Source organism: Trypanosoma equiperdum (assembly GCF_001457755.1).
Source record: "Trypanosoma equiperdum strain OVI genome assembly, contig: ctg_1249, whole genome shotgun sequence".
NCBI lineage: Eukaryota > Euglenozoa > Kinetoplastea > Trypanosomatida > Trypanosomatidae > Trypanosoma > Trypanosoma equiperdum.
This window is the reverse complement of record NW_027123226.1, coordinates 25191-43702: the sequence shown is the minus strand read 5'-3', so window position 1 is coordinate 43702 and position 18512 is coordinate 25191. Positions and strand designations below refer to the sequence as shown.

General features: G+C 48.6%; 9 protein-coding genes and 2 pseudogenes across 11 annotated transcripts in view; all 11 read left to right on the top strand.

The window, feature by feature from the left end:
- The window catches only part of TEOVI_000561300:pseudogene, a 950-nt pseudogene extending 99 nt beyond the window's left edge, over window positions 1-851 (top strand). Inside the window, exon 2 of the mRNA in view lies at window positions 201-851. Coding sequence covers window positions 201-851 — 651 coding nt within the window. The remainder of the gene's footprint in view (window positions 1-200) is intronic.
- A 266-nt stretch (window positions 852-1117) lies between these two features.
- On the top strand, window positions 1118-2197 carry TEOVI_000561200 (glyceraldehyde 3-phosphate dehydrogenase, glycosomal; the record flags this gene model as incomplete). Its single annotated transcript, XM_067220833.1, has 1 exon — window positions 1118-2197. One exon carries the CDS (start codon window positions 1118-1120, stop codon window positions 2195-2197), a length of 1080 nt encoding a protein of 359 aa, XP_067076934.1.
- A 539-nt stretch (window positions 2198-2736) lies between these two features.
- On the top strand, window positions 2737-3447 carry TEOVI_000561100 (uncharacterized protein; the record flags this gene model as incomplete). Its single annotated transcript, XM_067220832.1, has 1 exon — window positions 2737-3447. One exon carries the CDS (start codon window positions 2737-2739, stop codon window positions 3445-3447), a length of 711 nt encoding a protein of 236 aa, XP_067076933.1.
- Window positions 3448-4239: 792 nt separating this feature from the next.
- Window positions 4240-5211, top strand: TEOVI_000561000 (uncharacterized protein; the record flags this gene model as incomplete). Its single annotated transcript, XM_067220831.1, has 1 exon — window positions 4240-5211. One exon carries the CDS (start codon window positions 4240-4242, stop codon window positions 5209-5211), a length of 972 nt encoding a protein of 323 aa, XP_067076932.1.
- Window positions 5212-5884: 673 nt separating this feature from the next.
- Window positions 5885-6595, top strand: TEOVI_000560900:pseudogene (annotated as a pseudogene). Its single transcript has one exon. A coding segment is annotated over exon 1 (711 nt).
- A 340-nt stretch (window positions 6596-6935) lies between these two features.
- TEOVI_000560800 (uncharacterized protein) lies at window positions 6936-7499 on the top strand (the record flags this gene model as incomplete). The annotated part of the gene is made up of 1 exon (XM_067220830.1): window positions 6936-7499. One exon carries the CDS (start codon window positions 6936-6938, stop codon window positions 7497-7499), a length of 564 nt encoding a protein of 187 aa, XP_067076931.1.
- A 316-nt stretch (window positions 7500-7815) lies between these two features.
- TEOVI_000560700 (uncharacterized protein) lies at window positions 7816-9318 on the top strand (the record flags this gene model as incomplete). The annotated part of the gene is made up of 1 exon (XM_067220829.1): window positions 7816-9318. One exon carries the CDS (start codon window positions 7816-7818, stop codon window positions 9316-9318), a length of 1503 nt encoding a protein of 500 aa, XP_067076930.1.
- Window positions 9319-9828: 510 nt separating this feature from the next.
- TEOVI_000560600 (mitogen-activated protein kinase 5) lies at window positions 9829-10968 on the top strand (the record flags this gene model as incomplete). The annotated part of the gene is made up of 1 exon (XM_067220828.1): window positions 9829-10968. The coding sequence occupies one exon, from the start codon at window positions 9829-9831 to the stop codon at window positions 10966-10968; it is 1140 nt and encodes a 379-aa protein (XP_067076929.1).
- Window positions 10969-12426: 1458 nt separating this feature from the next.
- Window positions 12427-14214, top strand: TEOVI_000560500 (aldehyde dehydrogenase, putative; the record flags this gene model as incomplete). The annotated part of the gene is made up of 1 exon (XM_067220827.1): window positions 12427-14214. The coding sequence occupies one exon, from the start codon at window positions 12427-12429 to the stop codon at window positions 14212-14214; it is 1788 nt and encodes a 595-aa protein (XP_067076928.1).
- A 602-nt stretch (window positions 14215-14816) lies between these two features.
- Window positions 14817-16151, top strand: TEOVI_000560400 (uncharacterized protein; the record flags this gene model as incomplete). Its single annotated transcript, XM_067220826.1, has 1 exon — window positions 14817-16151. One exon carries the CDS (start codon window positions 14817-14819, stop codon window positions 16149-16151), a length of 1335 nt encoding a protein of 444 aa, XP_067076927.1.
- Window positions 16152-16487: 336 nt separating this feature from the next.
- Window positions 16488-18143, top strand: TEOVI_000560300 (uncharacterized protein; the record flags this gene model as incomplete). The annotated part of the gene is made up of 1 exon (XM_067220825.1): window positions 16488-18143. The coding sequence occupies one exon, from the start codon at window positions 16488-16490 to the stop codon at window positions 18141-18143; it is 1656 nt and encodes a 551-aa protein (XP_067076926.1).
- Window positions 18144-18512: the final 369 nt, after the last annotated feature.

Genomic DNA, 18512 nt, shown 5'->3' with positions numbered 1-18512 from the left:
ATTGAGCAAGGTTTATGCCTGGATCTTTCTTTCCTATGCTCGGGAACCGTGTCTTCAGCTTTGTGCGTGTGCATATGCGCCTCTTGTGCTTTTACAGTTATAATGTAGGGATAACCTCATCGGTTTCGAAGGTTGGATGTGTAGAAACGTGACTATTTGCTTTCCCCTAATCTAATGATTTCATAGTGAAAAACCTATTGGAGACGGTAGAGGGTTTAAGCGCGTTGAAAAAACTCGATTTCTCGCGGAGTTTACTAGGGAGGAATGACATTCAGCCGCTGGTGAATGCGGTGCTTCGACACTGCTCTGGTTTACAGGTGCTGAACCTGTCCCAGAATTACCTAACGGATGACAGCGTCGTCCGAATATGTGAGACACTGGTGGAGCACTCCCCACTACTCGTCTCTCTTGACCTGTCGAACAATCCGCTCTCCAACAAGGCGGGATTCTACTTGCTTCGCTTTATGGACTGTATGCCCGCTCTCAGGTCTATTGGGCTGCAGAAGACACTCATGAACGATCGTATGCTGCGTCAACTGCCGAACGCTTGCGCAAAGTTAGAACCTTCAATTAGTGTAAGGCCACCGGGGGGACATGCTGTGACTGCCCACCTCGCGCCTCTGGATGGCATCCATAGTAAGCGTGGAAGTCAACTCAGTAGTTCCACTGCTGGTTCAGTGGTTGATGGGGCGTGTGCGCATCACAAGGAACGGTTTCCCACACTGCAGAAGCTGTGGAGGGTTTCCGCTATGGCTGCCCCCACAGATGACGAGTACGCTAGTCTTGCAACCCTCATATCGTCCGCCCGCGCCGTTGCGGGGGGCGTCAACCTAAGCCTTCCGCCTCAGTAGTGTCACCCGTTGATAGCAGAATGTTCGTGAGGTACCGCGACGGTACAAGTTTACAAACGCGTCCACGCATATATGTCTGTATGAAGTCTCTGACTGCACGTTGAGTGGTTGTTTTTGTTCTGCGTCTCCCTCCTGCCATGAGTGTCGCGTTGTTTTTTTCATCCTTTTTGACCGTTCCCTATTTCCCGTGTATCTGCCTTTCTTTTTGCGGTGCAGAATTTATCCGAGCTAATCAAACAAGTAAAAGACTAACAACAAATTTGAATATGACTATTAAAGTTGGCATCAATGGTTTCGGCCGTATTGGTCGCATGGTGTTCCAGGCACTGTGCGACGACGGCCTCCTCGGGAATGAGATTGATGTCGTTGCTGTTGTGGACATGAACACGGACGCTCGCTACTTCGCCTATCAGATGAAGTACGACTCCGTGCACGGCAAGTTCAAGCACTCTGTGTCGACTACGAAGAGCAAGCCATCCGTCGCGAAGGATGATACTCTCGTCGTCAACGGCCACCGCATCCTTTGCGTGAAAGCGCAGCGGAACCCTGCGGACCTCCCATGGGGAAAGCTTGGTGTGGAGTATGTGATTGAGTCAACTGGCCTCTTCACAGTGAAATCTGCTGCCGAGGGTCACCTCCGTGGTGGTGCTCGCAAGGTTGTCATCAGTGCCCCCGCCTCTGGTGGCGCCAAGACGTTCGTGATGGGCGTGAACCACAACGACTACAACCCTCGTGAACACCATGTGGTGTCGAACGCCTCATGCACAACTAATTGCCTCGCCCCACTCGTGCACGTGTTGGTGAAGGAGGGCTTCGGCATCTCCACTGGCCTCATGACCACTGTTCACTCGTACACAGCCACACAAAAGACCGTTGATGGTGTTTCCGTCAAGGACTGGCGTGGTGGTCGCGCTGCAGCCCTGAACATCATCCCAAGCACCACTGGTGCCGCCAAAGCCGTCGGCATGGTGATCCCGAGCACTCAGGGCAAGCTTACGGGTATGGCCTTCCGTGTTCCCACGGCTGATGTCTCTGTGGTGGACCTTACCTTCATTGCGACGCGCGACACGAGCATCAAGGAGATCGACGCTGCCCTGAAGCGCGCCTCCAAGACATACATGAAGAACATTCTCGGTTACACCGATGAGGAGCTCGTCAGTGCCGACTTCATCAGCGACAGCCGCAGCTCCATTTACGACTCCAAGGCGACCCTGCAGAACAACCTCCCCAACGAACGTCGCTTCTTCAAGATTGTCTCGTGGTACGATAACGAGTGGGGTTATTCCCACCGTGTGGTGGATCTTGTCCGCCACATGGCCGCTCGGGACCGTGCAGCAAAGCTATAAGTGATGTTCTCGCTCCCTACGCGCTTGGCGTGTGGTGCGGGTGTAAGAGCCCTGCATTTAGCACTATGACCACCCGTACTCTTGTTTTGTAATGCACTTTGGTTTCGAATGACCAATTGCTACGACAAACTGTCTTAGCAGACCAGATTAAGAATATATGTGTGACGGACAAGGAGGGATGGCAAAGCCCCTATGTGTAGAATGGAACATCCGATGAGCACTTTTGCGTCTTTGATATTTAAGCAGTAATGTGTGGAGGGGGAGAGAATGCTACAAAACGTAAGGGATTTGATTTTTATGTACCTAAAGGAATAATATTCTAGGGTAGTGGGAGTAAGTGAAAATTGGGGAAAATATATGAATTGTGTGGAATGGTGAACACAGTTAAGGGGAAATGGATGCATAATTGAGCAAGGTTTATGCCTGGATCTTTCTTTTTACATTGTAATGTTGAGTTTTTTTGTTTTTTTTGCTGTTTTCATTTGTGTTTCTGTATTTAAAAAAAAAAATTACATCTTTTTAGTTTGCATTGTAGTGTAATGAAGCGGTCTTTTTTGTTTCTGACATTTTCTAACAATACGGGTCATTACGGGCCCCCGGTATACATGCCTCTGGAGTATGCGAGCCGCGTTACGAATCAGAAACAATTGGTATTTACACACCCAAAAGACCCAAAGTATGGATGGAATACACATGTACATGAGCTAGCTTCCCTTCATCCAGGTATTTTGGGACCAGGTCGACGTACACCTCAATTGAATTGGTATAATCGCGGCGGTATAGTGTGTGAGATACCTCCTGTTCCTGTTTATCGTCATCACATATGGTGCCAGGGCCACTCACATTATATTTTGCAGCATCCAAAGATTTTTATTAAATGCCCTCGTGGTGAGGTCGTTTGCTGCAAATGGTGTCGCCTTAAATTTATTAATATGTCTACTGATGAGGACAATGATGATGATTGGAGGGAAGAGGAACAAAAGATTGCAACTACCCCCGAGGCCGCTGATGATTTGATGCAACCTATACGTGACGTTGGTGGAGTGTTGCGTGATCGGCCATTTCAAGACGGAAGGGAGCCAGATCCACATGTGTATCGAGCCGTGTTCAACCCTGAGCGACACCGATGGAAGCATCCTCACCACAAGTATGAGGTGCATCCCGCTTATGCTGGATCTAGTACTAGTAGTAGCAGTGCAGACCATTCTTGTGGTAGAGAGGGTGGAAATAGTAGTGCTGCAGTTCATTGAGGAAAGCACGTGGTGTCGTCTATCAATGACATCGATTGTGATGATATCTGTGGTAGATAAGTTTGAAAGTTCGTGTTCGTCTCTCCCGAAGAGATAGTGGTAGAGTCTGTAGTGGAAATGGTATATAGTGGACTCATAGGCGTCGGAAGATATGTCCATTTGGTATTTCGTTCATTGTTAGGTGTTTTACGTTGTACGATAGAAAGTATAAGTGTTTTTATGATATAGCGTTCGAATCCACAGCAGCCGCTTTCTGGGGGATCTGTTGGAGCACGTGACGAGTTGAATGGGTTACCTTTTATTGCCGTTTTTCTTTATGAGGGGAGGGGGTATTTTAAATGCGGAGCATAGCTCATACTTTAGCAGTAGGTGTAGTAGAAACTCTTTGTGGTTGTTGGGGAAGGTGCGGGATGTCTTGTTCTCGTCTGTGACACACTAATGTGCTGCGCGGTATCGGTTTCCGTTATTGCCATTCATGGGCGTAGCGGGTTCCTTGTGTTGGTAGCTTCTTTTATTCTGTGCGCTGGTGAAACAGATGTGTGTTGTACAAGACGTGCCCTTTCTGTCAATGGTGCACTATTTCCTTCTACCCCAGAATATACGGTAAACGCAGTTTCCGGCGCTGACACGTTTGTAGCCTTCATACTTTGACTGTTTCTTGTTGGGTTATTTTGTCACTTTAACTCGCTTTGCCGTTTTCACCTTTATCTTGTCATTGAATGTCTCTCGCATATACTTATTTATGCACGCTCCTTTCAGCAGGGCGTGCGTAAGGGCGATTGCTGAAGCTTCATGTTCGTTTTTTTCGTAGCCCTCGCTATTTGCACAGCGTCGGGTGTTTTTTTTGGCGTTGGTGCGACGGGTGGGACGGGTTGTGGCCCAAAGCAGGCCTGTTTCCCTTGGTTGGAAAACAGCAGCGCAACGCGATGTCAGCGGGGTGGACGGATAAATCTTCGGTTCATGTTAGACCTTCCGCAAGGGGATACGGAGGCACCTTCGACAAACCAAAAGCGTGCAGTGTATGCCTTCTGTCCTATTGTTGACGAGCTACAGGTATTTACGCTTAAGGGAGCTGGGAGGGTATCGAGTCTTCTCCAGAAGACTAGTTCCTCCGGACAAGCTTCTATCACGCCTAACCCAGCACCCCGGTACCTTTCTGTGTTCGGCTTCGGCAGGTCAGGCCAAAAAGAATACCCGGAGAGGGACGTCTCCAATTCGACAGTGGTGATTGCCATGCGGGACATTGGGTTGTGTAACTCCCCGGATTCGGTGGCTATAGTCAACATGGTCATACTTACTATCGGGATGCACGATGGGAAGTTCAATTACATTTCAAGTGACGCAGACACCAAGGAGCCAGACGACAGTGAATCGGGTATTCCTTCAGGGAATTCCTCAGGCACCGGCTCACCGATGGAATCTGTGCAACCGGCGATGGTAGGATTCCGTCCTACATGTGACGAGTCGGACCATTGTATTTTCTCACCCACAAGTCCATGTGTTGGCCCCATCCGTGGGATGAAAAATTGCGGAGCTTGTTATAATACCCCTGATGATATTGAGGGGGCGAGCATTCAGGTATGGACTTCATACCAAGGGACGGACCTCGAGAGGCAGCCGCTGCTCAGTGGTGGTATGGATCCAATGGGTTTCAGGAAATTTGCCGGCGGCAAGTTTGTTGGCAATATTAAGTATGCTGTGAGCAAAATTGAGAATACTGCCAGTGGTATGATGCCGGGAGATGAAACAAACTCGACTCCATAGAAATGTGGAATGATGTGCACACACGTTTGCTTGTCCTAACTAGTCCTGTTTCCACTTTCGGTGGTGTTGATATCCTATTGCTTAGTCCAAGAATGTACGTGCTCATGGGCGAACTTTTTTTAAGCGAAATCTTTGCATAGTGTTGTTTATAGAAGCTTTTTTGAAACTAGCAAAACTCACCTTTCGTTCGTGCAAGATATGCAACACTGGTGTAGGGAGAGGAATATGCGCAGTGATGCGGTGTTGTTTGTGTTATAGGCCCCTGACGACGTGTGTGTGTGTGTGTGTATTTGTCTGGGGAGGATCTGCATTTTCTTCGTGTGTGAATGTGACTGCAATTGTTTCTGGGTAGGAGAACTGTGATGAGGATTGTGTGCGTTTTTTTTCTTTTCACCTTTGTTATTTCGTGGTTATTGTCGTGTGTGAGTTTAGGCAGTGCCCCTTCCGAGAGGCTGATGGGGCTACGTTGAAGTTTTCGTCTCGCTACGTGTCGTGCATTCCCGCTTCCTGCACCTTTTGGTGAAGTAACTCCCGTTGCTGTTTTTTTTTTTTTGTAAAAACGAAAATACTTATCTCTCGGGGTTTACTACTGTGTACTTTTCATCGATTTACTTATGTCCGTTTTCTTTTTCGTCTTTCGCGTACAGTTTCTTTTTCTTGGCTACTCTCAGTTATGTGGTTTGCTGAAGTGCTTGTTGTTGTGTGTGTTTTCACTACCACCGCAGTGGTTTCAGAAGCGAATAACTGCACTAGCGGCAGCGCATGTCAGCCGTGGGATGGAGGTAAACCATGCAACGGTGCCCAGAGAATGGATCTCCGTGTTGGTGTGCGGGATTCGGCGTCCGGTAATATCAGTGCCTTGGGGTTCTGCCCTATTGTGGATGAAGTGCAGGCTTTTCGTCTGACTGGATTGTTTCCATCACTAGTAAACAAAACAGTGGGATCCAGTTACACGATCAGTGTATACGGACAGGGTGAGAGTGGAAATCGTACAGGGGACCTTTCCAACTCAGTCTTGTATGCAACAACATCGGATAAATGCAAAAGTGACAGTTTAGCGGTTGCGAAATTTCTCATTCTTAATCTCTCCATGAAGCAGGGACTATACACATACGCGGGTAATGCTTCCTACCCAACTGATACCGGTTTCTTTCCCACGTGCGAACGAAACCAGTGCCTCCTTTCGTCTGATGCTTTTTGTATTGGTAATGGTGTTAATAATAATTGCGCCAGCTGCGTCGAGAAGGGCTCGTTAGGAAAGGCGGAAACGACAGTATGGGCATCTTACTACGGCTCCGCCGCTGGCGGCGTGCTGTTTAGGAGCGGAGATTACAACCCGAAGAATTTCCATGCGTTTAGCATCGGTGTGCCACAAAAAGTGTAGGTGTTCGCGTGTCGGCGTGTAGCCATTTGCTCGGGAATGGCGGTTGCTTTTCTTTTTCTTCTTCCCCCCCTCATCGACTAGTTGGTGTTACGCCGCCGTAGCTCTGTGTCGAAGGAGGACCAAGCGTGAACAGAAAAAAAATTGTCGCGGTGTCTACACGTTGCCGTGCCATGTTGCCGCTCAATCGTCTGTATGGACATTCGTATACATATGTGTTTATTGCTTTTCTGTTTCATTTTTTTCACTCCTTTTTCTCTATTTCCTCTCCTGTTCGCACGTGACTTACTTGATATCGCGTCAAGGGACAGGCCTGTGAAGGGTCGCCTCCTTTACTGCTGCGATGGTTTCACTGATGAAGTTGGCCCTTTCTTCTGTTGGTGTTTTCGGTGCTGCAGGTCTGTTGCGCAAGCGGTGGGAAGTGTTGGGACAGCAAGCTGAGAAGAATAGGGAACTTTTACGTCTAGCAGCAGTAGCGCTTTCTAGTGAAGTGGTTGACAACGTTCTTGTTCGTAATGAAGATTCACTCGGACGGCTTGTCAGCTTCGTAAAGGATGTGAGTACGCACCCGTCATTTATAAATCATCTGAAGGCCTACGCGATCACCGAATTCACTGCAAATGAGCAGACCGTACGGGCTCTACGGAAATTTGTCGTTGAGGACCTTATTTGTGATTCATGGGTGGCGGATGAACTCGTTAGTATGGCAAAGGATATTGGGAGAGATGTCATTGCAGATCCTCAAGTATATCCTACTCCCGTCTTGCGTTTCCTTGGGGATGCCGCCTTAGACGGTCTACAGACGGACACCTTTAAGGAAGAATTGATGACTGCTCTAAAAGACTCTCTCTGGAAAGCCTTCCTGGGGCCTCCACCGGATCATATGTATTTTCTGGACGTGAGGTGAAGCGCTTCAAGTGCCATCGTTACGCTTCCGTATTGTCGTGTGTGTGGCTTGAGAGGGCGCAGGTTACGCTCTAGTCATTGCTTGCCCTTGACAAATACTTGGTCTGGGTAGTGAGGGAAGAACGCACATGATAGTGCAGCCTCCCGTCTCGTCTGGGGATGTCTTCGTTTCCCTCTATGTGTTCTTTCCTTTCGTTGATGTTACAGAAACTGGGACATGACACTGCAGTGTTTTTTTTTTCCAACTATGAACAGAAACATACACTTTCCACTGTACCTGCTGTTTTTAGGCTACGTAGGGTTCTTTACTCAGTAGGATGAGCCGCTGTAACGTTGCTGCCTGCTTCTTTCCGCAGCAGTACGGATGCGAAACAGAGTGCGGGTCAGAAAGTTTGCTGAGAGCGGTGTTGGGAGACAACGCGAATCGTGTTGACTCTGTCATGAACCACTGCACGCCCCATTGCGTAGCTGCTGCCATTGCCCGCTGTATTCGAGAAGGACCGAACTTCCCCCATCACCTGCACGTAATCGCAGGTGTGGGGCGCTTCAAGGAGATTATGATCGCTTGCCTCATCGATATGATCCCTCAGCCACTGTTCTCCATAGATGTGCCACTGCAGTGTATGATGTTTGCCTCCGAGGAGGGATCCGTGGTGTGCAAACTTTTTGATAGTGAGTCGATGCCTTCTCTGCTCTCCACTGCAAATGACATGGAACAAATTTTTTTAGTTTCGCTGAGGCATGAGCGACGAATGGTGACAATCGTTGCGGTTGAGCAACTGTCTACCTCACTGGTTGCCTCCATGCTGGGTTCTGTGTGTTCAAACATATGGGTGCTTTTAAGTGGACTTCACACAACCGAGCGGGAGATGTCGTTGCTGAACGAGGCGATGGCTATACGCGACGCTGTGAGGGAATTTTCTTCCGCTGTCGGTGCTGTTTCAACCGAGTTACACGTTGAGGAGGAGTCATCGGCACATGCGACACCGCCCGTAGCAGTGGAGGTGGTGCACCCCTCAGCTCCTTCGTTGAAAGGTGTGGAAGATAATGATACTGCTGTGGTTGTTAGCTCTGCTGAAGCGGAGACAGTTAGCGATACACAAAGTGTTGCCCGCAGATTAGAGGAATCGCAGTGTGAAGTGAATCAACTCAGAAAGAAACTGGAAGAAGCGGAAGACACAATCCATAGATTTAGAGCGGCGGAACGGCGTGCAGAGGAAGAGAAGAAAAACTTGTCTCTGGCGGAGAGTCTAGCGGCAACTACTCCCGTGGCAACAAGTGAGCGCGCTGAGTCGCTCTTTTGCGAAGGTACTGGCGGGCTTGACTCGCAGAACTCCAAGGGGAATGAAAACTGGGTGGGGGAACGGACGGTGGTGGCAACTCAACGTGAGTTATCAGCTATGCAGGCCAAATTAAGTGAGCTACAAAGGTGCTTGGTTGAAACTAGCGAGGGGAACCTAGGGAGGGTAAGAGAGTTCCAGTGTCGAGAACTAGAATGGCAGAGAGAGCTTAGAAGAAGGACTGAAGAACGAGACGTCGCACTGCAGGAATGCGAAAGACTTAGGGGTGCCACACCATGTCACGGATCTCAGGAAAAAGTTTTCAGCAGAGCTGTTGAAACTCCCCATGCACATCAGGAGCAAGAGCTCGACAATCTTCTGTCAAGGATTAGGTCTATTACGGCTGCTCATGGAAATGCTGCCCATTCTGAGTTTCCAATGCTCTTCTCGTCGCAGAGGAGCGCAGGAGGTGCTGGGCAGCCTCTGTCTCCGAGGGGAGACTACCGGCGATTTGCCTCCTTAGAAAGGTACCGGTCGTGACTTTATGTCGCTTTTTTTTTCCACTACGCCTTGACGAGCATCTTTATAACGTCGTTATTCTTATACTAATATACTGTAAATGGTTCTTGCATGACCCCAAAGGTGCCACTCTTTCTGGGCTGCGTGTGGACCTAATATGTGTTGTAAACTTCATGAAGGGAAGGGGAATGCTCACAAGTTGAAACAGTTTCTCCTTTCCTCTGGACAAGGTGATACATGTTTATGTGTATATGCGAATATATGTAATAAACTGCTAACCTGTATCTTTCATCCCTCTTTTACACTGTTTTATTATTTTGTAGGGGTTTATCCTTTTCATATATATTTACAGACAAGCATATATTAATTTTTTTTAACGAAAGGACTGCCCCGTCTGAAGGTGAATCAATATTGCGCAGTTAGAGTGAGGCGAGGTGTGGTAGGGCGTCGACTAATACATATTTGGGTGAGGTACAGGTTTGCTGCGTGTTTGATTTTTTCTGTTTGTTTACTCCTGTGTTAGCGCGTGTAATGGTAACAGCAAATGGCTCCTCAAACAACAACAATGTACATCTGCTTACCACAGAGAGGGGGTGGAGAACGTACCGCGTTCGCGAACAGACGTTTGAGGTTGAGAACCGATACACTTTAACGTCGGTCGTGGGTTATGGAGCTTATGGCGTTGTTTGCTCAGCGTTCGATAATACCAATTTCCGTGATGTGGCGATTAAGCGTGTGGGTCATGTTTTTGAGGACTTGATTGACGGCCGCCGCATTTGGCGCGAAATCGTTATTCACCGTCTGCTGAGGGAACACCGCTGCCGCAACATCCTGAATCTAACACGGATTTTGCCTCCACGGCAAAGGATCAGCAGTTTCCGGGATTTATACATTGTCACAGACTTATATGATACGGATCTTCACTCAGCCATTCATGCGACAAAAACAGTGGACATAAAGGCGCTACAGAGGATCATGGTCCGTGTCCTCCGGTGTATCGCCGATATGCACTTCATGGGGATTATACACCGTGACCTTAAACCAAGTAACATTTTATTAAATGATGATGCGGAGAATGAAAATGCCGTAGTTTGTGACTTCGGTCTCGCGCGTGCTGGGGTGCTGGACTTACAGGAACCAGTTGATCTCACGGATTACGTAGTCACGCGTTGGTATCGTCCTCCCGAGCTATTGCTTATGTGTCGGTATAGCCTTCCTATTGACTTATGGGCGATAGGCTGCATCATTTGTGAGTTTGTGCTGAAACGTCCCCTATTTGGGGGTCGCGATTACATCCATCAAATGCAGTTGGTAGTTTCTAGTGTTGCTGTGACGAATTGGGACTTTGCACGTGGGTCGTGTCCGGGAACTACGACCTTCATGAATGAGATTGTGAGAAAATACCAAGGTCGCCGGCCGATATCAAGCGTGATGTCCACCATGCCACGGGAGGGGATTGATTTAGTCACAAAGCTCCTTGCATTTGATCCAAACACTCGCATCACAGCGGCAGAGGCGTTGCGTCATCCTTTTTTCTCTGATGTTGGCGCCGAAGGCGAGTCCAAATGCACAATTCCTGAGAAGGTTGATTTCTCGTTTGACTTGCATGCGGAGATATCCGAGGCACAACTGCGGAGGAATATATGGAAAGAGATTCAGCACTATCAGTAACTCCGACTAGTTGATTAAGACTCTATATACTACAGTGACATCCCAGAGGGAGATGGGAGGAAGAAATGTAAGGCAATGAAACTAAGGTAAAAGACCCGTATGCTCATAACAATGCGTAGTGAGTGCATTCACGGACACGTAAGGGGTCGATTTAAAGAGAAAAAAGTGTTAGGAGAAGTCATAAAAGCACGTGTAACATCCATAAGCGAAAGGAGGTGGTTGCCACAGCAACGAAAGGTATGTGATTCTACGTGTGGTAAGGCGCCGAAGTCACTGCACAAATAGCGGGTGCCTCCCTTTTTGTTTTGCTAATTGTAGTTGCAGCGAGTAAATGTATAAGCACGTGGAAGGCAAGTGCAGGAACGGTAGAAACGACCGTTCTTCTTCTTCTTCACATTCTTCTTGTTTTTAAACCACTTATTCTTTCCGGAGTGCAACGAGTCGTGGTTTTCATTGTCTTCTTTTTTTTTTTCATCTTTTGTTGATTATTTCTCTCCATCGCTTACGATGGCTCTGCGAAAGAGGTGCGGTGTGACCTGCTGTTTCTATGGCTCTTGGCCCCCTACTGTTGGGTTCGCAAATCTGACGCTGGCCTCTATTTGTTTATTTATTCTCTATGGTCTGTGTTTCGCGTTTGCGCGTGTTAAAGTGTGTGTGATACCGGTGATGTTACCTGCAGATTGGGCGTGTGTTGACATTTTGGTTTGTGTGTGTGTGTTTGGGAAACTGATGTCTGTGGCGAAGATAGAGGAAGGCGCGATTAAAAGGAAACCACTCTAGCCTATATGTGTTTGCGTTTGGGAAAAAATCGCGAGGAAAAAACACGGAACATCTCCCGCTTTGTTCCGAATGCCTTGTTATACAGTGGTTAGGCGCTTTGGAGGACCCCAAAACTCGTGTAGCTTCCCGCTTTGTCTATCGGGCGGCATCAGGACTGTTTGGTTGTGTTTTTTTTTGTTTCGTGAGGTACGCGACGCACTTGCTTGCGTTTTGGGGCGGTTGTGGGAGCTGTTATGACGCTGTGCAGGTGAACTGCCTTAGCATTTGAGGTCGCAACTTGTTTCTCAGAAAATTGTCGTTTTCTATTGGTGTGTTTCGGGCTGGTTGCTTTGGTCATTTTGAGTGTTGTGGTAACGTTCTCCCAGTAATTTTTTGCAATTATCGGGGTTTCCTGCTTCCTAATTGCTTGACTTTCACCGACTGTGTGGAATTCTGGCTCTTTTCAAAACTTGTTTGCACTTTTTCTCTTGTGTTTTTTTTCTTCTTGCCCCCTTCGCAAGTTTATTTGGAAAATAGCCAATACGTCTTTGTTCGGCATATATTAACGGGAGGAGTCACCGATTGGGACAAATTAGTTCCCGTTGCACGTACAAAAACAAACGTGTTAGTTGGGGACACAAAGAAAAAAAATAAAGACTTCATCGTGGTGCCGGTGACACAGTACAAGCGGGGAGAGCAATGGAAGGTGTATCTGCCTTACTGGATCCTTTTTCCGGCGGCGGTCTCTGTTGCCTTTTCTTCTTTTTGTTTCTTGAGAGCAAATTCGGTCTACTCCATGCTCTGTACACATCACTACTTCATGCCAAGGACCGGTATTATGCTCCGCACATCAGTGTGCCCCCACCACAGGTTAAGTTTGATAATCAACCGTCTACTCAACCCCTCACACCTCGTGCCGGCCCCCCAGGTACCATATGTTGTTACGATAAGGGAACCAACACACAGATTGGTTTGGTGACTGTCAACTCACCGGCGGAAGTGCAGGAGGCCGTTGCCCGCGCTCGTGTGGCTCAGCGCGAGTGGGCGAAAACTTCCTTTTCAACACGGCGGCAGTTATTGTATAGTTTGATGGAGTACATTTTGGAAAATCAAGCTCTCATCTGCGAAACTACCAGTGTAGAATGCGGAAAAACAATGATGGACGGTTCACTTGGCGAGATACTCACAACACTTGAGAAGCTGCGTTGGACGGCCGCGCACGGTGAAGAGGCACTGGCTGAGGAAGTTCGGGACGTGGGCCTCATTACTTTCCACAAGCGGGCAGCGGTGAATTACGTTCCGTTTGGGGTTATGGGTGCAATCGTTTCGTGGAACTATCCGTTTCACAACATATATGGTCCGATGATATCTGCGCTCTTCGCGGGTAATGCGTTTGTAGGCAAAATATCTGAATACTCTTCTTACTACGCGTCGTATTATCTGTCTATCGTACAGGAGGGGATAAAGGAACTCGGTTACTCTCCTCACCTTGTGTCATTTGTGGTTGGCTTTGCCGAAACAGGTGAGGCTCTAGTAAATTCAGTGGACAAATTAACTTTTATTGGTTCCCCAGCTGTGGGGAAAATTGTGATGCGGAGCGCGGCTCAGACACTTACACCTGTCGTACTGGAACTGGGGGGGAAAGATCCCGCCATCGTTTGTGACGATGCAGACCTTGAACATGTAGTGCCAATTATTATGCGTGGAACTTTTCAAAATTGTGGGCAGAACTGCGTGGGTTTGGAGCGCGTTATCGTGCAAGAGTCTATCCATGACCGGCTGCTGACAATACTGGAGAAGCGGGTACGGGCACTTACGCAAGGACCGGCATCAGTTGGCCTCTATGACTTGGGAGCGATGACTATGGGGGAGGATGCCGTTCGGAAGATACAGAAACTTGTTGACGATTCCGTTGATGCGGGGGCCACTCTCGTGTGTGGTGGAAAAGGTGGCACTAGCTTCTTCCCTCCAACAATTCTTACGAACGTGACTCCTTCTGTGCCAATTGCCCGCGAAGAAGTTTTTGGTCCAGTTCTTGTGATGATGAAATTCAAGACTGATGCCGAAGCCGTAGAGTTAGTGAACGCGTGTGAGTATGGGTTGGGGTCTAGCGTTTTTTCAAGTGACATTGAACGAGCAAAACATATCGCGGATCAGCTTGTAACTGGCATGACGAACGTGAACGATTTTGGCATAAATTATCTTTGTCAGTCCCTTCCTTTTGGTGGAGTAAAGATAAGTGGGTTTGATCGATTTGCGGGAGTGGAGGGACTGCGTGGGAACTGTGTTGTTCGGGCTTCCACCACAGACCGGATACCAGGAGTGAAGACTGTTATTCCTCCCGTTTTGCAATATCCCATTAGTGAAGCTTCCTTTACATTTGTGGAACGCCTAACGAACGTCATCTATGGTGGGTGGTTTGCTGCTGTCAGTAGCGTTATCGAAATGATGCGGATGAAATCCGCTCCACGCAAGAAGGATTCTTGAAGAGGTTGTATGTGTGTACGTTTGTTTATGGCTCCAATCTTAGCCCTTTTCTTTTTTTTCTTTGTGCCTGCAGTAACAGTGAAATGAAAAGGAACCATTTTCTTTTGTTTAATGGGAAAAGTGCAAGTTGGTGAATATTTTAATGATGTTGTTGGTATAACGGGGAAGGAATTAGGTATGAACCTTGTCTCCGCCATGTTGTTAACGTTTTTTTTTTGTCATTCATCTACCCCCTTTTTGATTCGGCTTTATGTTCACAAGATTATTGGGTGACATGAGAGAATGTGATGTGCCTGAAGAGAAAGGCCCCCCATCTTTTTTTGTTTTTGTCTCTGGTCCATTTTCCTCAGCTTCCGGTGCTTTTGTTTTCGTTCCTATGCGATCATGCCCCCACTACTTTCTTTTCCAACAATTCAGATCTCCATTTTCCTTTCATTCAAATTGCCAATTACTACCTTTTTACTTTCTCCCTGTTTTGTTTTTGTGTTTGTCTTCGCTATTCGTTATTGTGGGTAACTGAACTTACTTTAAATGCACAGTTAGTACTTTTCCTCCTTTACCACTGTGCCCAAACACAGAGAGGCCCACTAAAGGAGGGGGAAATGCCGATATGCCCTGGACTTTGTGGGGAGCTGGCAGCGGTACCGTTCCGTGTGTTTCTAGGAACTCTTCCAACACTCGCTGTCGAAGAGCGTTTCCTTCGACAATTGCAGCCCGTGTTTGCGTGGTACAGCAGCCGGAAACGCGTGAAGGAACAGGCAAATGAATTTATCGAAATTGACTTGGCTTCATGTGATGCGGAGCTATTGCTCCGGTACTCACATATATATTACGTAAGGCGGCAGCTGTTTGATGAACTAATTGAGAGGCAGATGACGCTGTTGGACTCGGGGAAGGCCCCCAAGATGGCAGAACCGTCGCTCCTGCAGTGCCTCGCCGGCTGCAATACGACCATTGCCGACCGCCTCCAACTTGAAATTAGGCAACTGGGTGCAGCGAAGAGAGCGGCATCCGTTCCTGGTCGGCGTGAGCTCGATCCTGTCGCCCGACTTGAGGTGTACGACTATGCTTGCATGATGAGGTTAGTGGAAGAAGATGCTGGTGCTGTCGAGGACGCCGAGATGAAGGCCCGGGCGTACCTTCCCCGTGAAGTTATCGAGTCCAAACTGGGACACCTCACCCAACTGCTTCTGGGCTCAGACGCAAGGGCTGCCCTGGATAAAAAGGATGTAAAGCTTTTAAACCGCATGATACCCCCGGACTACACCAGAGTCGGTTGCGTTGAGAAGTTACGACCTTTCGATGTGACAGCGTATTTTCGCTTCTACGGTGAACGTATCAATAACGTTAAGGTGGAGAATTACTTTAAGCGAGCCCTTTGGGGACACGTGTATCGTCGGTTTGCAACAACACCCTCCTTTCTTAGCGGTGTCTCAACATACTGGGCCCGCCACAGTGGATTGGATGCCTCATTCACAACAACCACGATGCCGCAGGAGGTTGCCGTCGCCGTTTGTGATCAGCAAATTCAGTTTCCGGCTATCAAGTTCCGAGCGCAGTACGTATATACATCACCGGAAACTGCACGACAGCTTTGGCGGACTGATGCGGCAGTTCCCCTGATGCGCCTGTTTCCCCTAATGGGATCCCGGGCTGCGGAGGATTTAGCAGCGGGCGTCCTAACGGATGCCTTCTGGATGCATCTTGGTCTTTCAGAAGAGGAGAACCTTCTTCAGGATTCATTGCTCCTTAAGGTACGCCGGTTCGTGGATGAGGTGGGTGATATGTACGAAACGAACATAGACAGCGTTCTGAAGCGTGTGGATGACAACTTTAAACAGGTTGTGCCGCAACTAAAAGCTGAAGATCTGCAGGTGGATGCACCTTTACAAGATGGAGAAGGGGAGGATACCGTGAGAGAAACGGTTGCAGCATGACAATAGGAACGCGTGTCCATGTAGTCGGCTACGTATAGTGTCTTGGGGGTTGTTTGCAAGGTCGTTCTTCCGCGCGATTTTTTCCGCTACCATTACGCTCTCTGCAGGGTTAGGAACATTTTGCATTTTAGCTGCTCACCACGTGGTAGCTAAGGGGCCAGAGCTTCTCCTGACTAATAATTGCTAAGCGAGAAGAGGAATTCCCATATCACTCCCACTCGCCCCCTTCTGCACATCTCGAGGTTTATTATTACTGTTCAGCTGTTCCTTTTTACCCGCCCTTTTCCTTTCTCATCCATCACCGCATGCTCACGTGCGGTTACCCGCCTTTTGCTCATGAAGTATATGGCAAAGGGGGCGCTTGCGAAATTGCTTGAGTCAGAGGTTACTGGGGGGAATATTAATGCCTGTTGTCGCATACTTCGTCGCATCTTCAGTGAGACAGTGGAGGATGCACAACCGACTGGGTTCAGCGTAGGGCGATCAGCTCTTCTTAGCGATGTCGTAGCATTAGGCAAGGCGAGTCTCGCAGCTGACAGATCGCACGTGCGTTCTCCGTCCGTTGCGGTGCTATGCCACGTCTCTCAACGGCTTGGTGACTGGTGTAGCGCACTTGACTTTGCACGGCTACTACCAAATTTACCATCACCATCGTTCTTGTCTTCACTCCTTCAACCGAACAATTGCGCTGCGGTGCTTCGGTTCTGCGAGACACGGGGTTGGGCGCTTGACGTTCCGCACGCAACTCGTGTGTTGGCTGAGCGCCATGGAAGTTGGACCTCGGCACTCGATGTGGCGGAGGCGATGGAGCGACACTGTGGTATGGGTGAGCGGTACTCCTTGGGAGTTTTGATTCCGTACCTTGCTGCTAGCGGGTGCTGGAGGAAGGCTGTAAGGATGTTTTTTGATGGTATTGCGCAGGGTTCTTTGGTTGACCCTAGATTTGTAGGCGACCTCGTATATCGCACGGTGAGGTTGAAACAATGGCAGACAGCTTTCTACATGTTAGGGGCTATCGAGAAGACGCGAGAGGCCGCAGACTTCTGCCCTTCAGATGAAAATTTCTTTAGGGACATAATCACAGTGTCGCCGAGTTGGCGGTCGTCCCTCTCTATTCTTCACCTTGCAATTGGCTCTGGCGTGAAGCCAGATAAGTCCATAGTGAGCCTTTTGTTAGGACAGTGCGAAGAGGCAAATGTGTGGCTTACAGCAATCAAGGTATATGACACTGCCGTCAGAGAAGGCTTTTTAAGCAGTATTGAAGGCGATTCCTATCAGACACTTATTCGCTCATTTCACGCAGTGAAGCAGTGGGAGAAGGCACTCGTCGCGCTGTCCTGGATGAAGAAGGCTGGCGAGTCCTCCATGACAACAGGAATGGGGGAGTTGTTGGAGATGTGCCAGCAGTCTGGGCAGTGGGAGGCAGCAGTAAATATTGGTGGCGTCCTCTTGGAGAAACATGAAGGCATGCCATCCCGTACACGTCTCGCATTATTGTCTGCGTGCGCCGATGGCGCGGCTTGGCAATGTTCCATTCGAGTTCTGGGGGAGTACCTTAACGACTCGACATCTATGCCCCATCCCCTTTTAGTGTGTGCAACTCTGCAGGCCTGCGTCTCGGCCCAGCGCTGGGAAGAGGCCTTGTTTGTTTTCTTTAAAGCCCGCGAGGAGGAGCCGAGACTTATTTTACCACCATTAGCACACCGTTTGGTTTTGAAGGCTTGTGTAGGTTCGGGGCGCTGGTTGGAAAGTATGTGTTTGTTGGAACAAATGGAGCCCCGTGGCGCCCCAAAGGACAACCACACCCATCGTTTGGGGTTGTGGGCGGCGGCGTTGTCGGGGAATTGGCAACTCTCTTTATATCAACTGCACCGCATTCCAAGGGCCAACCGTACAGCTCAAGATCAGCTGATCGTGCGTAGTTCCATTCAAAATGTTAGCGCAGTGGCAAGAGCCATCACACTCAGGCATCTTCAGCCCCACTTGTCATAACGGCTGCCGCCGTTCAGTATTTTTTCCACCTGCTTACCGAAGCTTACTTACCGTTGTCTACCATAATATTTGTCTTTGTTCGCGTTAACAGTTACCGTTTGTATGTGTTTTGAATTTGTCATGCCGCTGTTGCGGTTTGGAAAGCCATTACTATCGCTGGATGCGGCAGTTCGGCCTTTCCCTTTGCCTATTTGTCTAACGATGATAATATTATTATTTCCCCCCTCACGGTGCGTGTGCGCGTTATGCTTACTTGTTTGGTTAATTGGCCAGGTTGGGCTGGAGTTGAATTACTTACTTTCCTGCAGTGGTGGGAGGAGCCAATGTTCAGGTTCTTAGTCACGCACCACACTACAAACGGTGGAACGC